Genomic DNA, 13,763 nt, shown 5'->3' with positions numbered 1-13,763 from the left:
AGCTCACAGTTGTGCCCGCACAGTGCAATACTCCAATTCAGCCATTGGGTGGGTGGCGCTGCTGAGCGGTCCCCAGACCGGACCTGATAGCGCCGCTGGCTCCGCGGCTCTGCAGTTGCATACTATTGGGATTAGTTCTTCGTTGGGAGGCGGAGATAGTCATCACGCAACGTTTGTATTTCAGTGAACCCCACGATAATGTTGCCGTCTCTCTCTGCCAAATTTCTCAGTTCTTCGCTTGATATAATTAATACAAATGTCCAATATAACGGAATTCGTTAGCTCATAAAAATGTGATTATAACAGACTGCTGTTTAATGTCGGGCGACTGCCCAGACACCTATTTGATTTCAAGTCAGCAGCAGCACGGAGTCTCAGGACTTATTTTATTTGGAATATAATGACTATACGCAAAAGTAGCCTAGTTTTAAGTTAAAATATTATAAATATACATGCCTTGAGGATGTCATTCTTTATATAGCCTGCCTATCAATTGTTTTTAAGCTCAATAAACTCTGACCGGAATTTCTCCCATTTGTCCGGGAGATTGAAATCTTGCAGGACACGGAGACCGGCACCAATATTTTCTAACGGAAACCCTGCTTTAGACACTTTAAACACTTTTTAAACATTACACCATATTTGTATCTATTTATTCCAAAAAAAATCCTCTTCTACCTCATTTTTGCATTTCGTTATTTTTTTGTATTTTGTACGTTTTAGTTTTGTTTATTTTGTATAGTGTTGGTCTGACTCTTTACTCTTTACTCACTATAATGTACATGTACTTTATATGTGACAAATAAAACAAAACGTGAACTCTGTTGAGTCTGCTGAGCAAAATGTTTTTTCCACATCAATGCAAAAATAAGCAGACTAGCTCCAGTCATTATTTTCGCACATTATTGTCTGATGTAATTTACTTAGAGAATGTGGAAAAAAGATATTTTATATGAATGGTATAGTATAAGTATATCATAATCATATGTATAATATGAGACAGATGCACTCACAGTTTTGGATGTTACACTTTGAGATGTCCACCACGCCCTCACACAGAGCACCCAGGGGGTTGTCCTCCAGGTCCTGTTGTATTACACAGTACAAATACTTCATATCACACCTATAGGTTACACTACACCCCTGTTGTATTACACAGTACAAATACTTCATATCACACCTATAGGCTACACTACACCCCTGTTGTATTACACAGTACAAATACTTCATATCACACCTATAGGTTACACTACACCCCTGTTGTATTACACAGTACAAATACTTCATATCACACCTATAGGTTACACGACTACACCCCTGTTGTATTACACAGTACAAATACTTCATATCACACCTATAGGCTACACTACACCACTGTTGTATTACACAGTACAAATACTTCATATCACACGTATAGGCTACACCAGGGGTTCTCAACCTTTCTGCTGCCAAGGCACCCCTGTGTTCAATAAAATATTCCAGGGCACCCCTACATACGATAAAGACTTTTCCGGTCCTGTCTTTTTGGCTACAATGATGACAAAAGTGCTTGCTTTCAAAATAATGTTTATTTAAGAAACCGGGAAACACATTTGTGTGTATATGCCTATATAATGCATTATTAACAGGTGTTTCAAATGGCTTAGTACTGTTGACATTACACTGCTTGTAGTAGTAAATCAAATAGCATATTTCTTTAAATAAAATTACAGAAAATTATCACTAAAGTGCTATCTGTTGCAGCTGCACACTTTTCCATAAAAATAGCATATTTGGATAAGTGTGACCATTTCTCAATAACTGAAAATCATAATTTTTTTTTATACAGAAAAGGATCACTAAAGTGCTATCTGTTGCAGCTGCACTGTTCTCCATAAAAATAGCATATTTGGATAAGTTTGACCATTTCTCAAAAACAGAAAATCATGTATTTCTTTTTAAATACAGAAAAGGATCACCAAGTTATTATTTCTCAAAAAATATAAATAAATACAGAAAATAAGCACTTGTTTACTCAGTGGACATTTCTAGCTCAATGCGAGGTCTGCTGCTGCTGGCTAATAATACGGTCAATACGTGGGGAGATCTTTGACAAGGCAACACGCATGTCATCCTCAAGGCTCAACTTGGCCCTATATTTTGTTTTCAGAGCTGTCATGGATGAAAAGCCAGCTTCACACAGATATGTGGTGCTGAATGGTATCAACACCTTAACTGCTGCATCATGAGATACTTGGTACTCAGCACCACACTCTGAAACTAGCTCTCCAGGTGGTATCAGATGAGATTTCAATGAGTTCTTCCAAGAGTTTGGATGGAGATGTGTCAGTACACAGTACAAATACTGTCAGTACACAGTACAAATACTTCATATCACACGTATAGGCTACACTACACCCCTGTTGTATTTCACAGTACAAATACTTCATATCACACATATAGGCTACACTAAACCCCTGTTGTATTTCACAGTACAAATACTTATCACATATATAGGTTACACTACTAAATTTACTTTATATATCCGATGTCTAATTCTAGTTTATTGCTACTCATCTCGTTTTGAGAGTCACCCAAATAGGAGGGCTGAGGTTTTCCTAGTTAAAGTCAGGTTGAGGAAGGAGTGATTAAGATACGGTTGAGACGTTAAGACGCATGCTGTGTAATCACAACGTCCTGGGTTCGAATCCAGCCATGTGTTCCATGTTCTCCCCCATCTCTTCACTCGACTTCTCTCTCTGACTGTCCTATCCACAATAAAGCACAGCATGCCCTAAAAATATCTTTAAAAAAAAAAGATAAGGTTGAGAAGGAGTGGTTAAGATAAGGTGTGTGTGTGTGTAGTAGTGTACCTGGTCTCTGCGTTCAGGCATGCTGTTGTTAGACACTTCTTCTACGTAGTTGGCTGGAAAGTACAGCTGTAGCTGTAGTCCGTAGTCCCCTTTCCACCTGCAGGGGGCAGTAGAGAGGAGATGATGGGATAACATCCATGTTAGGGCTGTGAGTGTGAATTGTCTTCAACTATGAATTTCTAAAAGCTCTGTGGATGTATTGTAAAAAAATATATATATATATATTACTCTACATAACGATTTTATCTATAGCACCTTTAATGAAACATTTTACAGATTTTTACATTATTTGATGTACATTACTACATCAAAGGAGGCATAAAATGCTTACAGTGTTGTATTTTGTGTTGTATTTGCTATTATGAGTAGTACCAACAGGAACCAACCAATAGGCATTGGGTTGTAGTTGAACCCATAGGTTGTTTTTCAAATTCAAATGAAATGAGTCTGTTCTGACAGCCCTAGTGTGTGTGTGTGTGTGTGTGTGTGTGTGTGTGTGTGTGTGGACTCACCACCCATCAATCTCCTTAGACACGTTGTGTATCAGAGCACCCTTACAGAAGGAGAGCTCGTCAGGTCTCATGGCCCGGTAGTCATACAAGGCTTTAACAGTGCTCTCAGGCTAGAGGACACACACACACACACACACACACACACACACACACACACACACACACACACACACACACACACACACACACACACACACACACACACACACACACACACACACACACACACACACACACACACACACACACACACACACACACACACACACACACACACACACACACACACACACACACACACACACACACACACACACACACACACACACACACACACACACACACACACACACACACACACACACACACACACACACACACACACACACACACACACACACACACACACACACACACACACACACACACACACACACACACACACACACACACACACACACACACACACACACACACACACACACACACACACACACACACACACACACACACACACACACACACACACACACACACACACACACACACACACACACACACACACACACACACACACACACACACACACACACACACACACACACACACACACACACACACACACACACACACACACACACACACACACACACACACACACACACACACACACACACACACACACACACACACACACACACACACACACACACACACACACACACACACACACACACACACACACACACACACACACACACACACACACACACACACACACACACACACACACACACACACACACACACACACACACACACACACACACACACACACACACACACACACACACACACACACACACACACACACACACACACACACACACACACACACACACACACACACACACACACACACACACACACACACACACACACACACACACACACACACACACACACACACACACACACACACACACACACACACACACACACACACACACACACACACACACACACACACACACACACACACACACACACACACACACACACACACACACACACACACACACACACACACACACACACACACACACACACACACACACACACACACACACACACACACACACACACACACACACACACACACACACACACACACACACACACACACACACACACACACACACACACACACACACACACACACACACACACACACACACACACACACACACACACACACACACACACACACACACACACACACACACACACACACACACACACACACACACACACACACACACACACACACACACACACACACACACACACACACACACACACACACACACACACACACACACACACACACACACACACACACACACACACACACACACACACACACACACACACACACACACACACACACACACACACACACACACACACACACACACACACACACACACACACACACACACACACACACAGATGAAAATGCATGTACAAATATCTTGGGTCCCTTGAGTTTGCTCAGAACAAGGTGAATCTGCATTTGGTTCTGTTTCGTTTCGTACCAGGGTCAGTATGTCTGTGTGTAGACTGTAGAGTACGTACCAGGGTCAGTATGTTAGTGTGTAGAGTACGTACCACTCGTACCAGGGTCAGTATGTCGGTGTGTAGAGTATGTACCAGGGTCAGTATGTCGGTGTGTAGAGTATATACCAGGGTCAGTATGTCGGTGGGTAGAGTACGTACCAGGGTCAATATGTCGGTGTGTAGAGTACGTACCAGCGATGGCTCTATCTCATTGGGCGCCACGTATGTCTTGATGTCGTACAGAGAGGCACAGTCTTTCTCCTGGAACAGAGTCAACGGACAGGAATGCTTTTAGCTTCTCTAGGACAGACCTTGTTAAACTGTCAGTCCAGGGGGCGTCTATTCGAAAGGCAACCGGTTCATGCGTTTTGCAAATCTGATTGGCCACTGACGTTTCTGGTCATGTGACATGTGCACCCAATCGCGTGACGCGCCCATTTCCGCCTCGACCAGCAGCAAACTACCCTAGTTTATCACTGGTTAAGCTTAGGCGACTCTTTCAAAGTTGGTTACGGTTAGAGTTTGGAATCAGGGCTGGCGTTCTATCGCCCTGCTCTAAGACAAACTCTAACCTTAACCAACTTCGAAAGAGTGCCTAAGCTTAACCGGTGAAAGAACTTGCCGTCACACGATTGGTGCGACCAGAAACAGCAGTGGCCAATCAGAGCGCAAAACGCGAACGCGGAAGCATGAACCGGTTGCCTTTTGAATAGACGCGTCCAGGGGGCCTATATTCGAATACCAACGGAGTTGTGCGTTTTGCGAATCTGATTGGCCACTGACGTTTCTGGTCATGTGACATGTGCACCAATGTGCACCAAGTTCTTTCGACGGTTAAGCTTAGGCACTCTTTCGAAGTTGGTTAAGGTTAGAGTTTGTCTTAGAGCATGGCCATAGAACGCCAGCCCTGATTCCAAACTCTAACCTTAACCAACTTCGAAAGAGTCACCTAAGCTTAACCAGTGATAAACTAGGCGTTAGGTAGTTTGCAGGCTGTTCGACCAAGCAGGACTCAGGCCCTATATATAATAGCTATATCAGAATCAGAAAGGTCTATATATAGCTCATCATAACTTATTATACTGTCAATTTCTCCAGACCTATCTTGGCAGAGCCCAAGGTGTGGCCAGCAGTAGCAACCCCTCCCCTATACAGTTACATGTTACATTTAGTCATTTAGTCATTTAGCGGATGCTTTTATCCAAAGTGACTTACAAGTTCTGTACGACAAGTCAGCAGTAAGGGTACGACTCTTACAACTGAGTAACAATGTTCATCAAACAGTGCTGAAACTTGGGTGCTGCAGTGATGAGTGCATAGTAGTAAAGACATTAGTATAGTAAGACGAGTGTATGATAGTATAAGACAGTAAGAATGTTAGTTATGTTTTTTTTTTCATTTCAGATATTGATTGAAGAAGTGTGTTTTTAGTCGACGGCGTGTTTTGGCTGTCCTAACTGTGGTGGGAAGTTTTGTGGAGCGAGGACTGAGAATAGGCGGCTTCTCTTTGATGACCTCCCGGAGCTCGGATAAGAGTGGGTTTGAGGCGGCCAGAGGATGTAGAGTGGAGGGGTCTTGAGGGTGTGTAGTTAGAGACCATTGACCGGAGGTAGGCGGGAGCCGTTCCCTTCGCAGCGCGATATGCCAGGTCAAGGACCTATTGGGTTCAATATGCCGAGCCGTGACAGAGGGAGAGTTCAACAGACCAGTACCTCCACCACGTCTGGAAGGTTGTGGTGTGTGAGATAAATTATAGTGTGTAGATAAGGCTGCCGGTGTTGTTGAATTATCTGGCGTGATCCAGGTTTCAGTCAGAGCCAGAAACTGGAGGTTTTAAGATAAGATAAGATATTCCTTATCTTATCTTAATTCAGGCATCATAGCAGCATGGGGGAGGGGAGGTACAGGTAGCAAAAAGCAGTGTAAACAATATAACAAATCAATATACATAACATTTGACTATGCGCGTAGGCAGTAATGAAGTCTGCTTTTCTGACAGCTGATTGACAATTCCATAAGCCTCCACGTACAGTGATAGCCACTGATAGGTAAACAATGTGCAATACCAATTGGGGCTCTTTTGCGCGGAGGTCGCTGTTTGACGGCATTACAGATTCTACCTTTAAGTGAAATCATTTTTAATGAAAGTGGACTTTTTTGTGATAGTTATGGTGAAGCTAAAGACACACACACACACATACTAGGGCTGTCCCCGACTAAGGATTTGGATAGTCGACTATGATTGGCCAAAATTTGCCATTAGTCGACGACTACCAGTCGACAAAAAAAAGAAAAAGTATAATATATTATAAAAAAAATAATTATCATTCCATTTGGGCTGTGGGGGGTGCTTAATGTCTGAAGGAGTCGACTGAAGGCTTCTTGTCCTCTGCAAAAGCATGCAATAGGTCCACTGATGGATACATCTTGATATTCGTCTAGTCTAGTGTGTTCATTCGATGGGTGAAATCCTCTTTCAGTGCCTCTGTGCCTGTTTTCGTAGGCAGTTAGCCTCTGGTATGCGTGCCATTAGCGTTAGCCACGCTTCTAAGCCTCTTTTCTTTTGGAAAGAATGATACAAAAAATTTAAAATTTAAAAAATGTATAAAAGAAAAATGTTGTATTCGACTAAGAGGTTGGCAGTCGACTACGGCTCCTTTCGACCGATTAGTCGACTAATCGACTAATAGGGGTCAGTCCTAACACACACACACACACACACACACACACACACACACATCCCCAGACCTGCTCATCCTCACCATGCTGAAGCGCTGCACCAGCTCTGGGGTGACAGGGTAACGTAGTTTGATCTTGCGGTAGAGCGGCTTCTTCTTGAAGTAGTTGACCAGCTCCACCAGGCTCTCGAACTCTGTGGTGGTTCCCAGTAGGTACATGTTCCCCTCCATCTGGATACGACAGTGTTTTACCTTCCCATCACCCCTGTGAGACGGCAAGCATAATATAAATCGACATGAACTATCCCTTTAATGTAGTTCTACCTGAACTATCCCTTTAATATAGTTCTACCTGAACTATCCCTTTTAAACAGTTTTACCATCTGAACTATCCCTTTAATATAGTTCTAACACCTGAACTATCCCTTTAATATAGTTATACCTGAACTATCGCTTTAATGTAGTTCTACCACCTGGACTATCCCTGTAAAGTAGTTATACCTGAACTATCCCTTTAACTCTTTGACTGCCACACTGTTTTTCCATATTTACTCCCTGGAGCCAGCTTTTTTGACCATTTTCACGATGTTTGCAAACCCATCGTATATTCTCTATATTTTTTTTTTTATTTTTTTTTTACTTTGGCCATTTCCCTGGCTCTTTTATACGTTTATCGCATTTATACTTGGTCAAGTTCGACCGACAGAAGCAGGCTGAAAGGGTTCAGATGGGGGGGAAGACACTCTGGGAAAGGCACGGCTGCAGTCCGGGATTCGAACTCGCTCAGCCCCAGATCCGTGACGAGCACGGTTGTCCACGGCGCTGAAATAGCACTCGCGGTACGTGGTGAGCTACTGGAGCTCCCCGTATATTCTATATTATAGCTATGGAGACAATAGTATGGCTCATTTGACAGGCACTATTTATAGTCCAACAGGGACAAACCAGTAAATTTCTACATACTTTCATTTGTGCACTATTCCACACTAAACATCGCCCCGTTTCCAAATAATCCAGTCTCGTTTTCTAGATAGTGAGATATGACGTGTTATATGCATATGCACAAATCGTTCGGGTTGCTCGCCTGAAACCTATATTATTTCCAAATCAAAGGTATATACATATAGATGTTTCTTCACAACGTCATCAAGGGGGGGGTCGTTTTACGAAGCTGCGATCGTTACCAAAAGCATGTTTTAGGTTTGGTAAAAATACGACGCTGTGATCAATACAAAAGCATGTTTTAGGTTCGGTAAAATAGACCTAAAATAGACCTTACCTTTGTCAGAAGGTACTCCAAAATGAATAATCCCAGTAGTTCCATCGCGATCGCCATTACTGGTGTGCATTGGGCCTGGTTATATTATGGAAAACAATAGGTTTCAGGGGAGCAAATCGGTGACAGATAGCTGTGTGCTGATTCACTTTGGGGGGAGGGGATTCCTGCAGCCGGAGGTACTGAGGCACTGAGAGACAACTGAGAGACCCATCAACGCTTGGATTTGAAACACGAGAAATCTCTTCTTTGGCGCAGAATGAGTTAATGTAGTTCTACCACCTGAACTATCCCTTTAATATAGTTATACCTGAACTATCCCTTTAATGTAGTTCTACCACCTGAACTATCCCTTTAATGTAGTTCTACCACCTGAACTATCCCTTTAATATAGTTATACCTGAACTATCCCTTTAATGTAGTTGTACCCGTAGTATACTCGTTATTGCCCGCCAAGCGCTGAGTGCCAATAACGAGTATACACATTTTTTGATCCTTTGATCTTTTTCCTTTGATCCCCGTTCTGAACATCCAGCCGGAGCTCCCTGGCACAACGTTGGAATTGCATTGACGATCGAAAACCGCCAGGTGGCAGTATCACCTACCTTATAAACATCATGGGCCAGCTATTAGTGTGTATACAGGGAGCGAAATAAACTTTTTGACTCACCGGCCAGTGGCGGGTAGATGGGAAGAATCTACCCGCCAAGCATATTTCTTACCTGCCAACTTTTTTTTGATTAAAAAAAAATTATTATTTTATATAAATCTTTTTTTTTTAATAAAACATATATTATATAATCATACTTGTGATTGTGTTATCTGCGAGACATCGCCACCTCGCTGTCTGCAAACAGCTCCACTGTCTGTGTGTATACTCGAGTGGCCTCCAGCTCCAGCAAGGATTATCCGGCGCTGCAGCTGGACCCTAAACTCTACATTCAGCATGCAAAAGGATTCTCCTGCGCTACAGCTGGACCCTATTCAGCAGCCCTCATGCGATGTAAGCCAGGGACTCGAATACGCATGTTGTATGACATTGATGTCAGGAGCTATCTGTAGCTACTGCTGGATGGCGTTGGGACAACGCCTCAGTGAACTATTTAGTTTACTGCGACATTTCGTAGTGACTAGTGAGCTACCTAGCCAACGGAGGTATTATGCACTGGACTATTGCTGGAGCATTTGTTGATGTCGGGAGCTATCAGTAGCTAGCCGGCTGGATAACGTTACACAATGCCTCATGTATTAAACTAAGTGAATAGTTGACTGATTTTGTAACGGTCGGTAGCTAACGTTATCTCACGAAGGTCCCACACTGACTAGACTAACGTCACGGTGACTGTCGGAGGCAATAGCCTCTGTTTACATGCAGCATACAGAAACAGGTGCGGGAGGGGTAGGAGCAGCAGTGCTGTGCTGAGACAGCGAGTGAGAACTCCGCTAAAGAATTGGATCATGATTTTCGGTTTTCACATCATCGCGGGCAGACCTCTCAGTGGGAGTCGCCAAACGTAAAAACTGAGCGCCAATGGCGGGTGGCGGGCTTTAGTTTCGCCCCCTGTGTGTATAGTACCAGCCCCACCACAGCCCCCAAACAACTAGGTAGTCGTTGTGAGCAGCAGTGAGCAGGACACGTTCGACAATCGCAATCGCCTAGAGCGAACTATTGACCACTTGCACAACGTGAAGTAGGCATTTCCGGTAGGTCTTGCGGGTTGAAAATGGTTCTTCCGGTCCCATCCATTTAGCAACTTTTCTCCTGTTATTTAAACAACTTTGTCGTCACAGAGAGGTAATGAAACGTTTGTATTATTATATTATATAATGTATTTAATAAGCAAACGTTTGTCAGCAGGGTTTTTGGGCTGTATTTCATGTAAAAACGTTTACTGTTAGTTTACTTGCTCATGCTAATTAAGGCTAATGCTGGCTAACAGAAGCTAGCGCAAGAAACGACGCCGCAAAGTATCGTTTATAGTGCATTTCTTGCCACCTTATAGCATTTGTACATTTGTATGACAGTCTATAATGCTCCCGTGAGGTTTTTCCGGACGTTTTGGTAATGATTTTCACTATAAAAACATATTTCTAAAAGACAGGAAGTTGATGAAAACGGGCCGGATTAGCTTTGAGCTAACGATCTTTGCCGACGCATACTTGATGTATTCATTCCATTCTAAACGTAACGTTAGTTTACAAAACATTACCCGTGTATATAACGTTGACGAACAAATTATAACGTGTGTGAGTGTGTGTTTTGGTGAACATTGGACTGCAAAGCAGAAAATGCATTGCAGTTACAGACAGTAGCTAAATAGTTAGCTGCACTTCTTTCTCAAACCGAATTAATCACTCTAGTTTCCAGAGCTGATGTGATTATGTACAACAATACACACTCACACACTTTATAATTTGTTCCTCAACGTTATATAGACGGGTAATGTTTTGTAAACTAACGTTACGTTTAGAATGGAATGAATACATCAAGTATGCGTCGGCAAAGATTGTTAGCTCAAAGCTAATCCGGCCCGTTTTCATCAAGTCTTTTAGAAATATGTTTTTATAGTGAAAATCATTACCAAAACGTCCAAATAACAGGAGAAAAGTTGCTAAAAACAATGTATTTGGATGGGACCGGAAGAACTATTTTCAACCCGGAAGACCTACCGGAAATGCCTACTTCACGTTGTGCAAGTGGAGAATTGGATATTATGAAGAAGACTAAATGGATTATATGGATGATGATTATGGACGATAAGGTGCATTTGTTGGACTAAGCACTACTGGTAAAACGTTAAACATCTATAATCAAACCGACCGATGAGGAAACCTATTCAGCTCCGTGGTATAGTCTGGCCCGAGCACACAATAGTAACCTGGCTGCAATGCAATGGCAAGCGAACTATTGGATATTATTAAAAAAGACAAAATGGATTATATGGATGATGATTATGGACGATAAGGTGCGTTTGTTGGACTAAGCACTACTGGTAAAACGTAAAACAACTATAATCAAACCGACCGATGAGGAAACCTATTCGGCTCCGTCTATAGTCTGGCCCGAGCAGATGAAGAAGGGGAGCATGTCTATGTTCCCCGGGTCCTATGTTCCCCGGGTTCTATGTTCCCCGCTTTGATTGATTGATAGATTGAAAATTTTAGACCACCAGCCCTGATTCCAAACTCTAACCTTAACCAGTTCGAACGAGGGCCTAAGCTTAACCGTTCGAAACAAGGCGGACATTAATAATTAATAAAATAATAAAAAATTATAAAATGTTCAATCTATTAATCAATCAAAGCGGGGAACATAGAACCCGGGGAACATAGGACACGGGGAACATAGGGATGATCCCTGAAGAAGATGGATGAGGGCTACCTGACGTTATATGTATTGATCCTGTTCTGATTCAAGACACTTTTGGACTCGAAGTGAGAAATGGAGTGCTTCTAAACCAAAGGTAACTTCTATTTTACGTGTACTTTACCGAAACTCCATCATAAAACATGAGTTTATATGATCCGGCAGCGTCGGATATACGACCCCCCCCCCTCGGCTTTGTGAAGAAACAAGGTCATGTGTTTACCTTTGACCTGGCAATAATATAGGTTTTAAGCGAGCAGCCGCGAGATTTGCGCATACACTGCACAAAACACACTTTATCGCACGATCTAGAAAACCAGGCTGGATTTTTGTGAAACGAGGCAATGTTTAGCTTGGAATTGTGAACGAACGAAGGTATGTAGAAACAAACTCTTTTTTACATGTTGGACAACAAATAGTGTCTGTCAAATGAGCCGTACTATTGTCTCCATAGCTATAATATAGAATATACAGAAGGGCGGCTGGGTGGCGCAGCGGACATTGCGCTCGTCACCAACGCAAGAGTTCGAGCACAGCTCTCGGCGTTGCTACCAGCTTGGCTGGTCGTTCATACTAATACAATTGGCAGTATTAGGGGGTGGGAAGCTGGTGGGTGGGGATCGGACGTTGTGGACAGCGACTCCTACAGGTCGGTTGGTGCGCCTGAGCAGTAGAATCAGGAAGCGACAGGGCCGGCGTGTCCCTCCCACGCAGACCCTCGCCGCTGAGAGATCACGCTGTGCAGGTGAAAAGATGCGACGGCTGCCTCCTCATGTACCGGAGGGGACACGTGATGCAAGGCTTCGTCCACATTGCAGCCGGCTTGTGGGAGGCATGGCCTAACAATGTTCGAGACAGGGGAGGGTAGAATTGGACAATACGAAATTGGGGAAGGGAGAATGGGGAGAAAAAGTAGATAAAAAAAAATTAAAGGGGGAGCTCCAGTAGCTCACCGCGTACCTCGAGCGCTATTTTGGCGCCGGGGACAACCGTGCTCGTCACGGATCTGGGGTTTAGCGAGTTCGAATCCCGGACTGCAGCCGTGCCTTTCCCAGAGTGTCTTCCCCCCCATCTGTACCCCTTCAGCCTGTTTCTGTCAGTCATTCTTGACCAGAGTAAAATGCGATAAATGCAAAAAAGAGCCAGCGGAATGGCCAAAGTTTAAAAAAATAATAATAATAATTAAAGGAGGAGAAAAAGTAGGTATAAAAAATATATATATATATATATATAGAATATACAATAGCTCCGCAAAGATCGTGAAAATGGTCAAGAAAAGCTGGCGCTAGGCAGTAGAGATGGGGAAAGTCGGTGGCACTCAAAGAGTTAATGTAGTTCTACCATCTGAACTATCCCTTTAATGTAGTTCTACTTGAACTATCCCTTTAATATAGTTCTACCTGAACTATCCATTTAATATAGTTCTACCACCTGAACTATCCCTTTAATGTAGTTCTAC

The 13,763-nt window shown here is 43.1% G+C and overlaps 1 protein-coding gene across 1 annotated transcript in view; it reads right to left on the bottom strand.

Annotated features, from left to right (window-relative positions):
* plcg2 (phospholipase C, gamma 2) overlaps window positions 1–13,763 on the bottom strand; it is a 117,470-nt gene that overhangs the window by 19,317 nt on the left and 84,390 nt on the right. The window contains exons 20-24 of the mRNA XM_084335016.1: window positions 7,746–7,926; window positions 5,176–5,244; window positions 3,365–3,474; window positions 2,853–2,949; window positions 1,014–1,086 (exon numbers count right to left, since the gene is read on the bottom strand). Coding sequence (XP_084191142.1) covers window positions 1,014–1,086; window positions 2,853–2,949; window positions 3,365–3,474; window positions 5,176–5,244; window positions 7,746–7,926 — 530 coding nt within the window. The remainder of the gene's footprint in view (window positions 1–1,013; window positions 1,087–2,852; window positions 2,950–3,364; window positions 3,475–5,175; window positions 5,245–7,745; window positions 7,927–13,763) is intronic.

The sequence above is a fragment of the Notolepis coatsorum genome (assembly GCF_963971535.1).
Source record: "Notolepis coatsorum genome assembly, chromosome: 18".
Lineage (NCBI taxonomy): Eukaryota > Metazoa > Chordata > Actinopteri > Aulopiformes > Paralepididae > Notolepis > Notolepis coatsorum.
Note: the sequence above shows the minus strand (reverse complement) of the source record. Positions and strands in the feature narration are given on the sequence as shown.